Source organism: Sinocyclocheilus rhinocerous, unplaced genomic scaffold (genome assembly GCF_001515625.1).
Source record: "Sinocyclocheilus rhinocerous isolate Xijiao unplaced genomic scaffold, SAMN03320098_v1.1 scaffold161, whole genome shotgun sequence".
Taxonomy (NCBI): domain Eukaryota; kingdom Metazoa; phylum Chordata; class Actinopteri; order Cypriniformes; family Cyprinidae; genus Sinocyclocheilus; species Sinocyclocheilus rhinocerous.
In genome coordinates this window covers 1,713,703-1,735,004 of record NW_015627226.1, presented here as the reverse complement: position 1 = coordinate 1,735,004, position 21,302 = coordinate 1,713,703, and the positions used below count along the sequence as shown (strand labels likewise).

The following is a 21,302-nucleotide window of genomic DNA, read 5'->3' as shown; positions in this document are numbered from 1 at the left end:
AGTACATTTTTCGGTGCTCTTTCCACCACTGGTCAGGGGCCCCTATCAGTGTACTCATAAAAACTCCAAAATGACCCTTTCAGAGCAGAAAATTAAGAATGTAAGAAAATTACAAACATTGTTACAAATCCAACAGAGAAAAATAAATCAAATATAAAAAATAAACACTGCATCGTATTCATCGTATGAATTAAATATACGCTGATTGTTGTTACAATTACTAAAGTTAATTCAGTGAAGATAAGCAAATGATTCCCTATTTTTCTTTTGTTGTTTGATTAATATTTAATGACAATGACAGCAGATTTTTTGTTGTTGTTGATTTCTTTTACTGTCACTTTAAGACTGAATGCACAGATATATACTGTCAAGCATTTGATTACTTTCCCAACTCTTCGTTCACTTAAGACATAATTTGCTGCTTTTAATTGCATTTATTAATTTAATTAACTCCTCAAGACAGACATTTTGTGTGTATTTGTCCTTTTAAACGCATACATGAAGCCCAAAGTAGCCTATACTTGCCTATGTTTTGCTCCGCCTCAGACCGCGAGCACAGAAAGCTCCTGAGGAACCGTGTCTCTTTTGCAGCTCAATACACTTACCTTTTTTTTTTTTTTTTGTGTCCACTGGCACAGAGCAAGTGGGACATAGCAAGCATTTTTAATTAATTCCTAAGGGTGTTGAGCTTCACAGTCATGTTACATGATTTGACGTATTTGGATGTTATGTAGGAAGGGCGACAATGCACTGCTTTAAAGGAAAGGAAAATAATAGAATGCAGCATTGTGTTTTCTTAATCGGTGGAAGCCAAAATCAAAAACAAAAAATTTCTATTAATTGCTCTGCCCTAGTCATTAAATCATCTTTGAGAGCAAGGGGACCCCCTGGTGGTTCTGGGGGCCCTAACCAACTTGAAGGACCGGCACTGCTGGCAGCTCAAACACATAGCTGCGTCCAAAATCACATACTCTCTTGAATAGATACTTATATTGAATAAGTAATTATTTCATAACCCCTAACAATGCCATGTTGTCATTATCACGTGACTTACCAGTGTCAGTTGTGTCACTTCATTCACAAATCCTCTCCTGTGGCCTCATTGGATAGTAAAGTGTCCATCTTATGCACACTTTAGAATCTCGCCGGACGTAGTATGGTACTTATTGTGAACTCTTTTATGAGTTCTTTTGTCACATACTGTTTTTTGCAGCCGTAGTGTTACTGATGCAGACTAACAATGAAATTCTATTTTTTTTCCCCCTTACTATTGTGTTTCAGTATAGAGGAACATTACTTCCCTATCATGTTTGTGCAAGGTAAGTGATTACTCATAATTGTATTCCATCTGAAATCACAAAAAGTGTGACACATTGCATAACAAATGTAAAGGATAATGTATTCATCCATTCCATCCTGTAAAGGATAATGTAGTTCATGATGTAGATGTATTTTTCCATTTGAATTTGAATAACTAATTTTCTGCTTTAGCTGTGATACACCATCCTGCTCTATGATAGTGTTTCCTGTTTGTGCTACTCCGCTGCACTCTAGTGGGCAAATCAAATATCACCTTGTTTTCTGTTTGTGTCCAATAAAGGGTTGTTTTGGTATGTTGCAGTTAGCTGGCCTGCACTTTTGTTGGCATAGTTATGGTTAATGATCTGGAGATTACCAGGAAACAGGTTCAGTCCTAAGAAAAGGCAGACAATGATGTGGATTGTTACCATGATGACAAAGCACTTTTCTGGTTTGATAACTTAATGATCTAATCTATTTTTAACTGCATTCTTTTTGTAGGTCAGACATGAGGAGCAAATGTACACTTCAGCCAATGTGCCCGTGGCACCCAGTGAGAGTTGAATTACATATATTTGACAACCTTATAAAACACATTAACAAATCTTCGAAGACCCTTAAAAGTCAAAAATATAATTTCAGTGCAGTGACATATGGGTTGCTTTTTCTAGATCAACATCAACAATGTTTTCATTCTCTTCACTTCATGTATCATGTATCTGAACATATGATCTGTACGGGTACAGATATCTGATAGTTTGTCATATTTTCTCTTTCTCCCATAGTATATACCACAGGCCCTCATCCAGGCAGAAATGAAGTTTATCCTACACCAGCAGCAGGTAAAGACATAAACATGAATAATGTGTATAGAGTTAACATACTGTAAGCATGTTCTTCTCTGCTGCAGGTTATATGCCACCTCAGGTCCCGATGGTCATGCCAGTCCCAGACAGACCGCTGGGCTGTCCACCGGGCCTGGAGTACTTGACCCAGGTGAATAACAGTACTCTCAACAATTAAACAGTTACATTAACTATAGAGAAAAATCATTATTCATATATGAACCTTTCTCTATGATCTGTGTTATAGGAATATAGGAATGGGAATCATAAAGAATTTAAAGGGGTCATATGATGTTGCTAAAAAGAACTGATTGGCCGATTACCTCAAGCGTGTGACGGAAATGTTACGCCCCTCACCATACTGTGATGCTCGTCGATGCGCGACGAGACAAAACCAGTAAAACCCATTATAAATGGGGCATTTGTTGCATCCAGTGGGGACATAATTACTGATTATAATGACTTATACTGTCTTTTTACGCGTTGCGTGAACATAAAACCATGTCTGCATTTGTGATCGGAGAAACGAGAAACAACAAGCGCTAATGTTACTCTACACTGCTCAAAACTCGCGTTTGAATCGTCAGTGGCAAATTCTTTAAACATGAAAACGTACTCACAGGCTGTGAGTCAGAAGCGCCAGACTGTCCTTGCAAAGTTGGAATTCCAAGAGCTTGTAACACTCCAAAGAGAAAGGAAAAATTGAAATCGCATCATATGACCCCTTTAATGGTTCCAATTTAATTTTTCCTAACAATTCCAGTTCCTAACAATTTTTTTAATACATGTTTAAAAAATGTAGAAAAGAACTGGAATTTTATTGCCAAATGATGAGATAATTGACACCCATTTGGGTCCTCTAGAAAAATAAATAAAAATAAAACTGTATTTGTCTTGTTGAAGAACATTGTTTTGGTGGTGCTTTGGCTCTGCTCCTTTGCATGGGTGAATATAGTTTGGGGCACCGGTGTACTTGTGGTTAAAGGACATCTTATAAAGATGGACAAATAATACATCCAATGCCTATTTTCATGTCAGTTCTACAATGCTGCTTCTCACAGGTTGATCAGCTTCTAGGTAATCAGAAAGTGGAATTAATGGAAGGTAATGTTTGGCCATTGATTACATTAGAAACATTTTTCTAACCCCCTCCCGTGTGATTACAAATGCTCTCTTTCTCTTACAGTTTTCATGGGATGGGAGGCCAATAATCAATATGTGGTGAAAAACAGTTTAGGGCAGCAGGTGTTTTTTGCTGCTGAGGAGAGCGATTTTTGTACTTGTATGGTTTGTGGACCAGTGCGCTCCTTCCTGTTTCATATCCAGTATAACTTGGGACAGGAAGTGATGACTTTATCCCGTCCCCTTAACTGTGGTAGTTTTTGCTTTTCTTGCTGTCTGCAAGAGGTACAGTATTACCATACAACATCCACTTCACCATGCATATTAGCCCAATGTTTTGCATTCTGCTTTGCATTCTGTTATTTTCTATCCGTTATTTTCTATATTTTCTACATTTCTATCAAATAAAAATTGACAAGTGATTATAAATATTTCAAAATACCTATGTTGCTGTCTTAGTATGTCAGTACTGCCTCATGTATTTCAGCTGGAGGTTCAGAGCCCCCCGCGCAACCCTATTGGTTATGTAATGCAAAACTGGCATCCTTTCTTACCAAAGTTCACCATCCAGAATGAGAGAAAAGAACCTGTTCTGAAGACTGTGGGGCCGTTCTGCGACTGCAAATGTTGTTCTGATGTTATTTTTTAGGTATGGTGCATAAATTATACCATAAATTATACTGTCATATCCATAATATAATATAATATAATATAATATAATATAAATCTTTTATTCAGCAAGGATGCGTTAAATTGATCAAACGTTACAGTAAAGACATTTTGTATATTCTATTTCAAATAAATACTGTACATTTCAACTTTCTACTTATCAAATAATGAAAACAATATCACAGTTTTCACAAAAAATATTAAAATTAAATATTTATAATTAAATAATTTAATATTAAAATATATTAAAATAGAAAGCAGTTGAATTTAATACTGTTTAATTACTGTTTTTTTTTTAATCAAATAAATGCAGCCTTGGTGAGTTAAGAGATCCCAAACTTTAAACGGTAGTCCGTATTGTTTAAAAATATACTATTAGATAAAAAAAGATCAATTGTCTTGCTGTGAATTTTGTGAATGTCATAATTTGTGTTTGCAGTATGAAGTTCCAAAATTTATAACAATATTTCCATGTATTTGGCTATAATAGTCATGGTGCAATCAAACATATTTATGATTAAAACCATATTTAACCTATAAGTGAATATATTATATATTTACCTAAATGCATAAATCCTAATTACATTAATTTACTTTTGTCTTTTTCTCATTTTAAACATACAGGTTTTCATGTATTTTGAGCACACTCAAAAGCAAGAGTGAACCCATCTTGGAGCTTTTTTCCCCATTTGATTAAATTATGTATTTCATTTGAAATACAAATGCTGTGCAATTTTCTCTTTAAACTTTTAAGTATCACAACTAATGATTGAGTGGGTCATAGTCATGATTTTCATTTACAACACTGTTGTGTAAAAACCTCCACCTATCTCATCTGACTAATAATTCTTCCAGTTTTCCTCTTCCACCCTCACCTCCTTTTCATAGTTATCTATATTACAGGTGCATCTCAATAAATTAGAATGTCGTGGAAAAGTTCATTTATTTCAGTAATTCAACTCAATGAGCCAAAATCATCACAATTAAAAGAACCAAAGACTTAAACTACTTCAGTCTGTGTGCATTGAATTTATTGAATACGCGAGTTTCACAATTTGACTTGAATTATTGAAATAAATGAACTTTTCCACGACATTCTAATTTATTGAGATGCACCTGTATAACAGAAGTACGAACTTTTAGATCCTTTTCAGACATTTTTCTTCTTGTCACTCCACCTTTATTTTGTCAAATAAAGAAAGGTGTGTCACCATCATTCTGCTGTAAATATAACATGTCAGCCCTCTAAAATGTCAATGTTTAACTAATCCATAAAATGTTGATTTAAGGATACGCAATGACCATGAATCTATAAAGCAGGATGGCACATTTAAATAATGTAAGATACATTTTTATTTAGATACTTCAACTGTGCCATCCTGCTTTTTAGATTTACAAGTCTAGTTCATAACGTCATGGTCATTGTGTATCCTGTGCATTTCTGAAGGTCTGACTTTATCAGTATGTTATTTTAAGTCACACATGCTTCTGCCCGACTCCTGGCCCTTCTTGGACATACACGGGCACAAGTTAGCGTTGCAAGAGAAGTATCACAAAAGATACTACATGTGAAATTGTGTGAAAGTGCTGATCTGTGCTTGTACTACAAACTGGATTCGAGTGCAAAAGTATATGTATGATGTTACATTGCAAGTTTGTGTTTATTATTGTATTTCTGTGGATGTAATTTGATGCATTTATGGCTTTTTTGTCATAAATCAACATGTTTGTCATTAATGAATAACTTCAACTTTGTGTTTTGCACTACTGTGTTTCTGGCTGTTTCTCAAAAACAAAAAAATGTTTCTGGTAATAAAACTCTTGTTGTACCAGTTGTAAAGAGATCCAGATCCAGATTGTGCAGTCGTTCTTTATGTGAGGAAGTAGCCTACTGCTGTTCTCCATTTCATTTGACTCTGGTAAACCACTAAAGTTTTTTATTTTATTTCGTTTTTTATGAATATCTTGATTGTGTGTGTGTGTGTGTGTAATAACTGTTAGAAATAAATATGTGTTAATGAGTAAAACTTTTTAAAATAAAGAGGTTTATGGAAATACATGGAAATACTTAAATTTATAGCAAAAAGCCATTCAGTTCTGCCTTTTTATTGTATAAAACTTTGCCTCAGCTTTGCATTCCACTGTGTGTTGTTTTAATAAGCTGTTTCCTGTTAATTATGGGTGGATTGTGTTGTCAGATCAAGTCAGGTCTCATCTAATTTCTAAACATGAAAAAGCTTTTTTCTTTTCTTAAAGGGGTCATAAGATGCAATTTCAAAAAATGCTTTGATAACTAGAAGACACTAACCAGTTTTAAACTCCAGTTGCGCAGATGGGGCACATTGTAACACTGCATTACAATGTGCAATTCTATGACATTAGCGATGTAATTTACACTATTTACTTTAATGAATTTGAATGAGAAACAACGAGAAATAGGTGATTAAAGACTGACAGTCAATGTTTAATGTTTATAGATTATTATTTCAAGACATGTAAAGCATTTTTGCTCGTTTATATGGGCCGTCTAAAAAAATTATATTCTGAACCCTATGTGGATTTACACAAACTGAGAAAATCAAAAAGTGTTACTTTGTGCCCCGCTCTCCCCTACAGTATGTGGAAAATAATGTGTTTTTTGAACCTTAAACTGCACAAACACATTGCATTACACCAAATAGCCTACACAAAATAATGGTCTTTTTTAGCAACGTCATATGACCCCTTTAAGGAAGTGAAACGTCGAATAATAAGGTTTCTGAAAAAGCAGAAGCAGAAGTTTTAAATAGCCTACACCTGAAAGAAAAACGCAGAACATCTGTCTAAATGTTGACAATTTCCACATATATATAAATAACTCTCTATAACCATGGAGACACTTCCGTTTAAAAGCCAGACAAGTCATTCGACATAACCGATATAATCACGACTTTTTTTTTTATCACGTTCGCTCCAGTTAATCAAATGCCTATGACGTGGCCAGGACAAAACTTAAGTGAACCGAACATGTCCCCTCCCTGTCACCGTAGTACGAAATAATCATAATGAGATTTCCCCCCATACCCCCACCCCTTCGGTCACTTTCGTTTTTCTGTTAGGGGTGTGTTCGTGAGCAGAAACAGATTGTTTCACGGGAAGGAAACCCAAGTGTGTGAGGCAGATAAAGGGCGAAGAGAAAACAGCTCTGAGTGACTGTCGCCCACTAAAATAATAATAATAATAAATATATATATAAAAAGAACCTGTCTCTCTCTGAGCGGAATTTAATCAAGTAAATTGAAGTAAAGGACTAAAACACGAGATCTACGGCATCAGTATCCACAGCACCTCACTTTGAACAAGTAACAGGTGAGTTGATGGCATATTAGATTAATGCAGCATACACTGTAAAAACTTTGTCAGTTAACCTGTAACATTAACATCAAAACTAATAAGACGGACTAAGTTATTGGCTACATCAACGAAGCAGCATATTTAATGGATAAGTCAAGTAGAAATAGATCCTTAAAGTAACAATTGCATGTTTACATCTGTTACAGTATCTATCCCCCTGAGATCATAGAATTGCCATGTCATTGTTATGTAGGCTTATGTCATAGTTATTAATTTATGCATACTATTTCTTCACTGAAGGCCTAGTAGTGGAAAGTAGTAGTAAATGATACCATTTTATTTATTTAGTTAGTTAGTACTGTAAGTATTACCGTATAATGATGTGGCTCACAGAGTAATCCAGTTATTAATTATCTAAATAATTGACTGATTGTTTATTTGGTAATATTTAGTTTCCTTAAATGTCCTTAAAATATAGTAAATTAATATAAAAGTATGAATTTGCTTTTTTCCATTTTATTTTTGGTATGAATGCATTATGGAGGACTGATTTCTTCAAATACAAAAGCTGCAGTTTATATCAATTATTAAAATGATAAACATAGTATATTAACTATGTTACAAACCTCTTGTATTCGAGTGGATTATCCTAAAATGTGTTTAGGAAGACTACACGTGATTTGCATTCTGTACCTGCGGTCCAACTTCCCAGTTATTTCCTGGTTAATTCCCAGGTGTTCCCAACCTGAGTTTTGTGTATTAATGCCATCCTGTTTGTTTTGTGGATTCATTTGCAATGAAAATGTTGGGCGGTCGAAATTCCATTCCCTACGAAGCATGGAAAAAAGAAAAAAAAAACATACAGGAAAATATTTGCTTAACTTGCTTTTCTGGTTTGCATGTTTACAGAGCGTAATTTGCAGTCTTCCGCCATGGCTACAAATAATGGTGAGTGTGTCAAACCTTATCATCAGCAACCTGATCCTGACAGGACTGTTAAATTGCTGTTATACAGTATATAACTCAAAGAAACACCCTGGCTTTCACATGACATTGAGAACAGTGTCAATTGATGCTCTTTGATACTCTTCTTTGATTCTCTTGATTTAAACCAGGTTACCCAATTGACCTCCAACCACAGAAAAATGCAATTCATCCCGCCCCTCCTTATAACCAGGGACCAGCTATACCAGGCCAAGGTAAGGGAATCTGAGGAAATTTAGATTTTTCAAAATCTTATCTCATGTTCTCACTCCTAATTTTCTTCCCTTTGCAAGGTCAAGTGCCCGTGATGCCAGTTCCACAAAGACCTGCTGGCTGCCCACCAGGACTGGAGTACCTGACCCAGGTAGAGCTTTACTGCTGCGTATGAACAGCACAGTATGCCACTGTAGGCAGAGATTTTTTTTTTTTTTTTTTTTTCGTGTGTGTGTGAAATGAGATAGTATCTTCTCAGGAAATGGTGATTCAGCTTGCATTGGTTTCCTGGGCTTTGAAATGATACAGTAAATGCCCCACTTATTGGAAGAACTGTGTATTACTTGTGAAATACTTTGGAAACACTTCACAAAAATGAATATCATGCAAAGTTCTAAAGATGGTTTTCAGCATTTATTCCCTTTTTACAACACAGATTGATCAACTTCTTGTACAGCAGAAAGTTGAGCTGGCTGAAGGTAATTTTGTGATGTTTGTTTTAGGTTTTTTTTCACTGGTATTATTTGAATATTTTGCATGTTTTTAAATTGAATGACTATTATAAAACGGTTCCTTATTATAGTTCCATTCCTCGATTCTGATTGGTCGACATAATAGAAATGAACTGACCCCGGTTACATTTGCTTGATCATACAAGCTTTACACATTGTTACATCTCTCCCATCTAGGGTTGGGGAGCTAATAACAAAGTAAAGAAAAAAATTAATTCAGTTAAATTAAAAGAGAACCAAGATGATTCATCCTCCTGTCCCAGAATCAACACAACAACTCTTTATATACAAACAATGGGGAAAACTAACTTCAGGGGATGGCTCGGCCATAATAACAAATAAAAACTTAGGTAACTAACCCAAAAACTTATAAATTACCTAGAAAAAGAAATAAATTACAAAGGACTTCCCTCCCTCCTTAACTAACCTTAAAAAGGAGAAAAAGGTGTTCAAACAAATATGGCACCCTCCCTCTACATTCCCCAAACAAAAGAAAAGGAAGTAAAGATATCAAATTTATCCATCAGAAACACAATACAAACGAAAACACGAAAAGATTACACAGATTAATTTCTCTTTCTACTAAGAAACACTTCACTATAAAGCCTTGAGCACACTTACTCAAAACAACACAATATAATAGCATAAGTCTGGGAAAACAGCAGGAAGAATTAATCCCAGCAAAACAGAAGTCTTTCTTCACTCCACAGATCCACTGCTGCTTATATCTCTGCTCGAGTAAAAGTGTGACTATTTTTTTTTTGGATCATTTAACCTTTTTGAGTCATGTCCATGATTTTCATAGCAAGTGCAAAAACCTTTATCAAGTTCGTACAATTGAGATGAAGTAATAAGTTCTAAAAAACCAAAACATACAATATTTTGGTCAAAAATGACAAAACGGCACCAGAGGGTTAATACAATTTTTATTTATAGGTTGAAAATACTGTATGTATTCTCCTCTGGATACTTTTTGTCACTATTATAAGCGCCTCAGCCACAATATTTTACCTTGTTTTTGTGTAACTTCTGTAATCTGTAATGTTAAACGGTCCAAACACACTTCCATGGAGTTAGAAAACAGCAAGGGCTTGTCTGATAATATTGCAGATGGCAATAGTTGCCAGACAGTTGCAAGGCAGGATTGGGTTGTAACCAAGGCAGGGCTTACCGATGGGTCAGTTAATGCAGTGCACAAATCTTTACAAAATACATGCATCTTACTTTTATATTTTTATTTTGTCGTATCACAGTTATATTGGGCTGGGAGACCAATAATAAGTACATGGTGAAGAACAGTATGGGGCAACAGGTGTTCTTTGTGGCCGAGGAAAACGACTGCTGTAATAGACAGTTCTGCGGACCACTGCGCTCATTCGTCCTTCATGTTCAGGATAACATAGGACAGGAAGTGATGACACTCACTCGTCCTTTGAAGTGCGGAAGCTGCTGTTGTCCCTGTTGCCTGCAAGAGGTAATACGTATTTTGGTTCATGAAGTCACATTCTGTGTTGTAACTCTCACTTTTATTCAGGTTTCAAAGCCTTTGAATTGAATCTCAGGCTTCATTTTTAAAGATATAAGCTTGAAAGATTGTAGTTTCAAACTAGATTCATGTAGATTGTAGATTCATGAACTATCATCATCGTGCTGTTTGTGTAGAAAAAAAAGATGCTTTGGATAAAATCCTTTTACAATCCATGCGCGTGCACTACTGTACAAAAGTTTGGGTTTGGTAAGTTTTTTTTTTTTAAATAAGTTTTTGAAGAAATTCTCCTAATGCATCTTAAATTTGAATTAAACTCTTTAAATTATTAATGTATTAAAACAAAACCCAGACTTTTGAACAGGAGTGTACATTGACTTGAATACATATCTTCTATGATGAGCATGTTTTCAATTTCTTAAAATTAATTACTTTTTGGCGTGCATAAAGAAAGCCTCATTAAAAGTTTGAAATTATTAAAAATACAACTTTTTTTGGCTTTAAAAAAATGGCTTCACTGCTTAATAATATTGTATACATTGTCTAACTAATTAAAGTGCCACTAACATGCAGGATAATTAATACATACAAACATATAGTAAAATAGGAAATAATATCATAGTGAGGACCCCTGTAGATTTTAATGACTGTGTGTCAAGGTCAATAAATCTTTTAAAATATCTGGAAATTTGACATTTTAATGAAAATGCAAGGTAGTTGAGGTAATACCTTGATTTTATGATATTATTAATAATAATAATTCATAATTCAACATACTTCTCACTTTTTGGCCACTCGTGGACACTTTTAGATGTCTTTGACCCTGTTAATATTTTAGAACATTGCTGAATAAACATCCAGCCTATGCATGTCATGCTTTCAAGTCATCTTCACCAATGTACTGTTACGAATGATGTGTTGCATGATGGGTACTCAGCTAAGCCACCATCATGGGTCATGCTTGTGATTGAATTAACAGCTTAAATGCAACCTTTAAGTTGTGAGTAATTATACAGATCTACTATATTTCAAGAATAATTATGCCTAAATTCAAATCACTGTTTATATGTCTTTACTGTCATCCTCTTAGCTTGAAATCCAGTCTCCCCCGGGGAACCCGATTGGATATGTGATCCAGAACTGGCATCCTTTCCTTCCTAAGTATACCATACAGAATGAGAAGAAAGAAGCAGTTCTGAAGATCGTGGGGCCGTTCTGTTCATGCAGATGTTGCGCTGATGTGAACTTTGATGTATGAAACATACAAGACAGGAAGATTGATAACAGTTTGATTTGGTTTTTGATCTTGGTCATAAAACTATAAAACCACGTGATCCTTCCATAATACATACAACAAAACATTTTTCATGATCATAAATAGTTATTTTTTGTGTCTAAACAGGTTTTGTCCATGGATGAAACAACAAAGGTGGGCAGAATCTCTAAACAATGGACAGGTCTGGTGAGAGAAGCTTTCACCGATGCAGACAATTTTGGAATCTCCTTTCCTATGGATCTGGACGTGAAGATCAAAGCTGCTCTTTTTGGAGCATGTTTTCTCATAGTAAGCAAAAATAAGGCATTGTTATGCATCAACATATTTCTGGTTAGACCAGTTTATATTTTTCTAATGTTGCTCTATAAGCTCTGCGTGTTTCAGCATAGTGAATAATCTGATATTATTCCTCTTTTGTAGGACTTCATGTTCTTTGAACACAATAAATAAATTTATTTTCTGGATGTCATGTAAGTACATTAATATTGCATATGGATATTTTAAAATGACAACAACATGATTTGTGAATGCATATGTTTAATTATTGTCTTTCAATTAGTATTTCAGGTTGAATTTTGAACTCCTAACTCTGAATATGTTAACCATGGATTCAAATGTGGATCACTCAGCTAAAAGTTATATTACATATATTACTATGTACATTAAATTTAAATCATGAGCCACCACTAGGTGACAGTAATTCCCTTTACAATAATATTGAGATGCTTTCCGTATCAACAAAGTACCTGCTCTAAATGTATTGCCAAAAAAATAACTACAAACTATTAAAGAGACTTTTTTATATACAGTATAAACAAACTTGTAACAAGCAAAATGTTGATTGCTGAATGTTGCATCATATTTGTTTTTATGTGATTATAATAAATAGTAGAATAAAGTGTTATATATCAACATCTGCTTCCAATGTTTGCAGTCATTCTTACAAATGTGTTATAAAATTACCATTGCTTACAGGTATAGGGGTAAATCATATTATATTAATAATAATTAATGAGATAATAAATAAAACAGTGCAATTATTCAATAACTTTCAAAGTTTCATTTAGCACCTATGTCTTATTCCCAAAGTGCTCTTCAACTCCTCATTATGCCTTCTTGGAATTGGATAATGAATAACAATTTCACTTTTTTACCTTTGCTTTCTTGTTATTCAAATGTTCGCGTTGCTCAGCAACAACACCTCATTTACCGCCAATAAGAAAGCTGTTTGCTTTACCTCAGAAGGAAACATTCGAAATGATGCTTGAAAGAAGTCCTTAGTCTTATCCCTTGTCATTTCAAAGAAAGAAATAGATGTTTATCTGTAGACTTTTTACTAAAATTAATATTTTTGCAATAAATGACAACTGGGTTTAGAAAGAAAAAATAAGAAGGACCCCACAAAATTCCCCTTTCACTTCTAGAATGCTGTACTATGTTCATAATAGCACACAACATTATACAACTAAAGCACACTTTGTGGGACAACATTTCGACTTTTCATTTCAAGTGTGACAAATTAATCTGAAAAATATCAACCATAATATTTATTTCTTAGATGATAACTGGATGCCACTGAAGTCATGTGAAAACAGCATAGCATACTGCTGGATGAAATGTATGCCATTGCATAATGTGTGCTGTATCACATACTATTATACGATCAAAGGCAGACACACTGAGAGAGCTGAAATTCACTGACATTAAAGTCAGTTAAATGCATTATTCCTGTCTGCCTGCATTACTCTAACCCTTTTGAAGACCGAAGCATGTCATCCTAAACTGTCCACTCCACACTATTAAAAAAATACCAGCAGTTGCAGTGCATAGTGTGCAGTATGCAGTAAGCTATTATTCTGTTCTGAATATCTGAATAGCAATGGGAAGTCAAGATGTGTGCATAGCACTTAAACCTGAAGACGAGAACTGTTCAGCAGTGACAAAGACAAGATTAATTCGCCCAACCATGAACAGGTTCAATATAACTTACAGCCAACAAATGAATTCAAAATTGACATTTTCTTTATGAATGTAATTTCCTGATTTTTCTTTCTTTTGAGCACAATTAATGTTATGCCAAAAAAAAAAAAGAATGAATGAATGAATGAATAAAGTTTGTCTTTGTAGAAACCAATAAAATTAAATTACTACACTCCATTTCTAACAATTTAAATTTTTAACCCTTGTCATCGTTTGACAGACTTGAATCGAAATTACTAAAGATTCTCAGGACCCTAATATATATTGCCTATGTACCAACATATAATATACACGCTTGTTTTGATCATAAGAAGGCGAATTCATAGATACTAAACAAGGTACATATTACATATGGTAATTTGTTAGATTACATATAGTGAAAGGATGACAGGAATGGGTTCCCTCATAAGCATGCCTAAAATAGTCTAAAAATATCAAAGACAACATACACCATGACCTGAAGGATACACTGTTCATTCAAAGAAAGGTTTTCCTATGAATTAATTAGTAGAAAAGTCCATTTCTACTGTGCATTTGCCTCTTGCTATAAAAAGGTAGTGATTTTCTCTGTTTCGCATTCCTTCGGACAATAAACCCAGTGATATCAGCGTTGGTTGCCATGGAACCAGGGGCCTGTTCGGCTTCCTGGGGTGTTACGCATCTCGGGGGAAGGGTCCATAGGTCCTCATATGGCTTGTTAACTGAGGGGTGTTACAGAGTATTTGTTAAATATAGCTAACGAAATATATATTGTGTGTTTGATTGGTCCAGACGCTACACATGGCTCTAATTTGGTATTGATTGAAGCCTGTTTCCACCTCAGAGTAAAATAAATAAATACATAAATAATAAAATATAAAGAATAACTGCTAATTAGTCACTTTATGTCTCGCAGTAAGATTTTATTTGTTGTTTTTGTGACTTTATATCTTGCAATTTGACTTTATTTGTCATAATTGCACGTCATATGTGACTTTATTTATCCTATTTGCAACTTTATATCGCACAGTGTGATTTTATTTGTCATATTTGTGACTTTACATCTCACATTGTCACTGTATCTTGCGAAGTGACTTAATTTGTTGCATTTGCAACTTTATATCTCACAATGTGATTGGTTGTATATGTGACTTAAAGGGGTCATATGACGTTGCTAAAAATAACATTATGTTGTGTATTTGGTGTAATGCAATGTGTTTATGCGGTTTAAGGTTAAAAAAACACATTATTTTTCACAGAATGTACATTACTGTTTGTCCTCTATGCCCCACCTTTCTGAAACGCGTCGATTTTTACCTGATTTCTAGTCGTGTCCTCTTTTGGAAGGCCAAACAAAGTAGCTTCGCTTTAACAACGAAACACACAGCGTCACACACGGCGGACTTGAGTGAGCGGAGGACGGCGGGTTTGAGTGAGGAACGGCGCGGCCGGCAGATTCGACGAAGGAGCGGCCGGGGGGTTTGCGGCAACCATATGTGATGACCCCGGGGTGGACTCCGCTTCGTCCACGGTGAAAGCCGATCCGGCGATCCACAGCGCAAAGTTGATGTATTTCCTCAGTGACCAGCACAGTGTCACAGACCCACCAGGCTCTCTCACCACCACGCAACGATCCCAATCACCTGAATTCTGAACACCTGCACTCAATCAGCCCCAGCATATAAGCAAACACCTCAGTTCAGTCTTTGTCTCTCCTCGATTAGGCTACAGACTCTCTATCCTGCGATCTCCAGTATTCCAGCGGACTCTCTCCAGTTCTCCTGCGAACGATCTCCGTTGAACGAAGATTATCTCCTTGAAGTTGCTACTGAAAACGACATACCTCTCTGGCGCTGAGGTGTGTGCTTTCCGATCCTCATTCACCTTCATCAATAAGACTATTCCTATTAAATCATCCACCCGCATAATTATACTGTGTGTTAGTTTTTTTTATCTAGAGTATACTCCGTTGGATGGTGAGTTTGATGAATTTACTACACAAAATATATCTTGCGAAGTGAAAGCAAGGACTGCAAATACATTATTTAGTAACCAAATAATACACACATTCTTGCTATTGTCACGGAGCCACCAGGCTCTCTCACCACCACGCAACGATCCCAATCACCTGAATTCTGAACACCTGCACTCAATCAGCCCCAGCATATAAGCAAACACCTCAGTTCAGTCTTTGTCTCTCCTCGATTAGGCTACAGACTCTCTATCCTGCGATCTCCAGTATTCCAGCGGACTCTCTCCAGTTCTCCTGCGAACGATCTCCGTTGAACGAAGATTATCTCCTTGAAGTTGCTACTGAAAACGACATACCTCTCTGGCGCTGAGGTGTGTGCTTTCCGATCCTCATTCACCTTCATCAATAAGACTATTCCTATTAAATCATCCACCCGCACTCGGAGTTCTCCCTTCCATCGCTCCCTATACCTGTTTATGTTGCTTTACAATTAATAAATAGCTGGATTTACCTAACCTCCCTGTCCAGAGTTTGTATATTTCCGGACACACGGATCAGGTCTAGGCATGAACTTTCTTTGCGTGAACATTTGGGCGGTGTTATGCGGCGTGTTTAAACGAGGCGTTTTAGGAGGGCGTGGACAAGTCTTAACTTTATAAAGAATATCTCTTTGGGTTTGAGACTTTAGTCTTTGCAACTTTAGGGATCTTATCTATGCACAAACAGCTTGTAACACTCCAAAGAGAAAGGAAAATTTGAAATTGCATCATATGACCCCTTTAATATCTTGCAATGTGACTTTTTATTCCTAGTATTTGCCATTTTACATTGCACAATGTGACTTCATATCACGTGATGTGATGTTACTTAACGCATTTGCGACTATATCTCAAACTTTCATGACTTTATTTCTCATATTTGTGATTTTACATCTCACAATGTGACTACTGTATATCTCACAATGTGACTTTATTTCTTGTATTTCAACTTTATATCTAACAATGTGACTTTTTATCTATCAATATGATTTTATTTCTCATATTTCTGACTTTATATTTCATGTAACTTTACATTTACAAATGTCACAGTGTGTGACTTTATTTCCTATTTCATAATTACCTATCAGTTGCGGTCTTACATTTTTCTTTTGAATATTCAGTTTTACTCATAAATGTTAAATTAGGTTACACTTTATTTTAAGGTGTCCCTGTTACAGTGTAATTATACATTTAAGTACTGAGTAATATTAATTAACTACCTGTACTTACTATATTGTTAGTGTTAGGATTAAAGTTTGGCTTAGGGTTACTTGCATGTAATTAAGCATAATTAATTGTTATTATAATAGTAAGTAGATGTAACGTGTAACAAGGACACCTTAAAATAAACCTTAAATTACAGAAGTAAAATATGCTTTGCGAACTGTATTTAAGATCTCAAGTCTCTGACATTCTATCAGTTAACACGTTGTCCTTCAGTTTTTGAGAACTTACATTTACAATAAGTCTATTGGACAAGACACTTGTTTCAACAGTAAATTCAAAGGTATTTTAATCCTATATCCTTTTTTTTCTATTTGAGTTTATTAGTATACTAGGTATAACACCCATGTAAGTCAGTTCTGCATCTTTGAGGAAGAAACCCTCTTGTTCCTCTGGAACCGGCTGTAAACTTCCAAGCTGGGAGAAATCGTGGTAGCAGGGCTGTTGGATGTATTTGGTTTGATCAATAATGGAGGACTCATCTGCTGATGGAGGCGCTGAGAGACCTAGACAGCCTCTAATGAAAGGGCTTGATTGATGTTGTGCTCTGATGTGTCTGATGTGTCTGTGACAGCAGCCAAGGGCCTCACCTCATGCAGCTCCACCCACAACTCACCACTGTTCACACACACATTCACATACAGCCACAATCCACTGCTGTTCATAGGCGTCAGACACTTGTCTCTGCCTCCGTACGCTTAGAGCATTTACTCCCATGAAGCTTATTAATAAAGCATCAAGTTAGTGCAGTAGTTTAATATGCTGTGTCTCATCAATAGGATCTGCAATTTGTATCCTAGTGCTCACAGATTGAGGGGTACTAGGATACAAATTAATTGTGAACTGCATCTTCTGATTCAAATTATAGGTCTATTACTGACTGTGGTGTAGCTTAGTAGTTCTTGGTTAGCAACCAAAAGGTTTCATCGGTGAACTATGACTTTCTTTATTCTGAATCTGAACTGGGTAAACTTAAGGAATATTCAGGTTTCATACAAATTAAGCTCAATTGACAGCACTTATGTTTATCACAAATATTAATGTTGACTAGTCTCCCTAAAAAAAAAAAAAAAGTTGCACTTAAACTAGAAGTGAATGGGGCCAATATATAAACATTAAAAAAATGTAACCACAAGATGTACACAATATGCATGTTAACATTTTAGTGTGAAAATTTGAAGAAGTCAAATTTTATTGACAGTTTTATATAAAATTGCAAATTAAAGATTTAAGCAATGTCAATGGAGCAAAGGTGTTATTTCCAGATAGCAGCAAATTTGGCCGCAGCATGATTGTGAAATTGAAAGGTAATAAACAACAGAAACAGTAGTTTTGTCAGGATTGGACTGTCTTTGTTGTGTTTTGCTCCCCGTGACCCAGTTTCTCCCTCATGTGCCCTTATTTGGTCGTTCCTGTTCCTGTCCTCTTGTCTCATAATTAGTCATTCTGTTCACCTGTGTTCCTCCCAGTTCCCTCGTTATCCTGTTTATTTAAGCTCCAGTCTGTTCATTCTGTGTTTGTCGGGTCTACTAGTTGTGAACGTGTGTCATCTCTTCCTGGTGTGGATTTATCCCTGTTTGGATTTAATAAAAGACTGTGTTTGCTATTCTACGTCTCCATCGTTCCTTCCGGCAGCGTATCGTGACAGAAGACACGACTAACATACTGTTTAACTACGTGTCTCCCCTCCGTTTGTTTTCTGTTTTCCATTCAGTGTTTTTTGTTTCCGTACTGCCTCCTTCCCCATGGATTCCCTCTCTGTCAAGTTTACCTCCCTCACCCGCAATGACCTTTCCCTCTTGGAGTATGCTGTGGAGATCAGCCAGCTCACCGTTTTAACGGCGTTCGACGACGCTGCACTGAACTCCCTGTTCTGAATCGGGGCCAACTACTACCGCCCCGTCGACCTCCCAGACACCACTGGACTGTGCTGGAGGGAGGCTATCATCCAGTGTCTGGAGAGCGTCTACCCCCGATCCAGAACACAGCCAGACCCAGAACCCAGCCCACCATCACCCTGCTGCGCGGAGCTTAAGCCCAAGCCCACCTCTGACGGAGAGCCAGAGCCCGCCATGACCGACGAGCCATCGCCAGAGAGAGCGAAAGTGCTGAGGATCGCCCCGGAGCCCGTGCCTGTGACGTCAGACCAGGTGCGAGAGCCGGCTACAGAGCTTGCCACAGGGGGAGAGCGTCATGGACAGTGAGAGTGCGGAGAGGAGCTCGGCTCCCTGCACCATGGCTGAGGGTGAGCTGTCTAAGGATTTGGGTAAAGGAAAAGTGGAAAGAGACTTAATTGATTTATATACCGACCTCACCAAATTCATACAAAACCACTAACTCATAAAACATATAGTCAATAATCACACTCTATTCATATAGACCGCATTCACACGGATAGCTGTCATACACACAGTAATCACACGCTGATGTGTGGTCATACAGATGGTAATCATGCAGATACAGCCACATTCCCCACAAAACACACACATATATGAAAAATGTTGAAAAAAAAAAATATTTGTGCAAAAAGCCGATTGCTAAGTTACGCCCCTAACAGATGACAGGTGTGTCACAGCGTGCGTCACGAGAGAGCGCCAGAATTCAAATAAACAATATTCCGCGTATCTTTGACTTTTTTTTTTAGTGGATGGTCTCATTCTGTTTGTGACACTGTATGCTAAAAAACCATTTTGCTTTTTACTACCAAGATGCAGTTTTTTGAGCGTAAGTTATTCCATAACGGATACAAACAATAACTGTCCCCGAAGAAATGAGACGTAAACAAAGGAATTACCATCCATATTACAACGTTATTGCTTCGTTGGACTAAAAGTGCTCTATGGGATGTTGTTCAGTGGACCCTTACCTTTCTAACTAAACCGGGATTTTCAGCTGTGGATGCGTTTATGACTCTTATTACGATGAATCTGGTAAGTACTGCGTTTTGATTATGCATGTTTTGATGTGTACTGCTTACACAAATTTAGGAAATACATTCTTTATAAGCTTTCCATTAAAAAACAGCGAATTATCGTCGATGCTTGAGGCTTAGACCTTTAGAATGATATATAGTTTGTCAAGATTAATTATGTCCCTTTTCATTTAATCTATTCGTAAACATTGACACGTGCAAACAAAGAGCGTTCAGTGCGCCGGCGTCCAGGTGCGGGGTTAACAGGTTAAGCCCAAGCCCACCTCTGACGGAGAGCCAGAGCCCGCCGTGACTGACGAGCCATCGCCAGAGAGAGCGACAGTGCTGAGGATCGCCCCGGAGCCCATGCCTGTGACGTCAGACCAGGTGCGAGAGCCGGCTACAGAGCTCGCCACAGGGGGAGAGTGTCATGGACAGTGAGAGCGCGGAGAGGAGCCCCGCCCCCTGCACCGTGGCTGAGGGTGAGCTGTCTAAGGATCTGGGTAAAGGAAAAGTGTAAAGAGACTTAATTGATTTGTATACCGACCTGCCCCCTTTCGTCCCTCCTCCGTCGGTGACCTCTGTCCCTCCCATTCCTGTTTCCACGTCCAGCCCAGAGAGGGTTCCTGTTCCCAAGTTAAGCCCGGAGGCTCACAAATGCTTGCCCACCCGCCCGCTCCTGCCTCCTCCCCCACTGTCGTCTGCCAGCCCCTCTGCTCGCCCTCAGCCCACCATCAGTGCGGTGCGAGCTCAGCGGGTCTGCCATCCTCCACCGTCACCATGGCTGGAGAATCCCTTGCCTCCGCCTCCAGCCTCTGAGTCCCAGACTCCGCCTCGGCCCGTCGACCCAGCGGCTCCACCATGGGCTGTCGTCTTGGCAGCCCCTCTGCTCGCCCTCAGCCCACCATCAGTGCGGTGCGAGCTCAGCGGGTCTGCCATCCTCCACCGTCACCATGGCTGGAGAATCCCTTGCCTCCGCCTCCAGCCTCTGAGTCCCAGACTCCGCCTCGGCCCGTCGACCCAGCGGCTCCACCATGGCTCCTAGCTCCCTCCTCTCCGCCATGGCCCATCAGTCCACTGACTCCACTAGGCTCCCTTGTCCCTCCGGCTCCGCCTTGGTCTGTCGTCGACCATCCGTATCCTTGTATCCTCTGGCTGTGCCTCGTCCCTCGTCCCTCCGGCTCTGTCAGGCTCCTCCATCCCTTCGGCTCCTCCTCAGTCCTCTGTCGCTCCGGCTCCGGAGCCATCTGCTCTGCCTTGGCCCTCTGGATCCTCCCCGTCACCCTGGCTCATCAGCTCTCCACCTCGGGGTCCTCCGCCGCAGTCGGTTGGCCCCCTGGAATCGTCAGTCATTCCTCCTCCATGGCTACTCCCTCCGTCGGCTCCACCGTGGGTCGGTATCATGGCTGTGGCCTGGGTCCCACCTGGCGCCGCATGCTTTAAGTCCCTCCTGTCATCT

At 37.9% G+C, this 21,302-nt stretch overlaps 2 protein-coding genes across 3 annotated transcripts; both read left to right on the top strand.

The window, feature by feature from the left end:
- The first annotated feature begins 1,283 nt into the window (after positions 1–1,283).
- LOC107722559 (phospholipid scramblase 1-like) lies at positions 1,284–3,915 on the top strand. Its single transcript, XM_016530956.1, has 6 exons — positions 1,284–1,319; positions 2,085–2,141; positions 2,210–2,295; positions 3,206–3,248; positions 3,331–3,551; positions 3,754–3,915. The coding sequence occupies exons 1-6, from the start codon at positions 1,307–1,309 to the stop codon at positions 3,913–3,915; spliced, it is 582 nt and encodes a 193-aa protein (XP_016386442.1). The 5' UTR covers positions 1,284–1,306.
- A 1,877-nt stretch (positions 3,916–5,792) lies between these two features.
- LOC107722310 (phospholipid scramblase 1-like) lies at positions 5,793–12,189 on the top strand. 2 transcript variants are annotated; one of them, XM_016530623.1, is made up of 9 exons: positions 5,793–5,854; positions 8,178–8,216; positions 8,384–8,467; positions 8,546–8,616; positions 8,902–8,944; positions 10,231–10,451; positions 11,554–11,715; positions 11,866–12,027; positions 12,160–12,189. In XM_016530623.1, exons 2-9 carry the CDS (start codon positions 8,201–8,203, stop codon positions 12,187–12,189), a joined length of 789 nt encoding a protein of 262 aa, XP_016386109.1. In that variant the 5' UTR covers positions 5,793–5,854; positions 8,178–8,200. The 2 variants fall into 2 exon arrangements, with proteins under 2 accessions (XP_016386109.1, XP_016386099.1); XM_016530613.1 differs by lacking the exon at positions 5,793–5,854 and adding an exon at positions 7,045–7,283.
- The last annotated feature ends 9,113 nt before the right edge of the window (positions 12,190–21,302 follow it).

Excerpts from the sequence above, each read along its gene's own strand:
- LOC107722559 (XM_016530956.1), top strand. Across the intron at positions 2,296-3,205 it reads GCCTGGAGTACTTGACCCAG|GTTGATCAGCTTCTAGGTAA; the intron begins GTGAATAACAGT and ends TGCTTCTCACAG. Across the intron at positions 3,249-3,330 it reads GAAAGTGGAATTAATGGAAG|TTTTCATGGGATGGGAGGCC; the intron begins GTAATGTTTGGC and ends TTTCTCTTACAG.
- LOC107722310 (XM_016530623.1), top strand. Across the intron at positions 8,617-8,901 it reads GACTGGAGTACCTGACCCAG|ATTGATCAACTTCTTGTACA; the intron begins GTAGAGCTTTAC and ends TTTACAACACAG. Across the intron at positions 12,028-12,159 it reads TTGGAGCATGTTTTCTCATA|GACTTCATGTTCTTTGAACA; the intron begins GTAAGCAAAAAT and ends CCTCTTTTGTAG.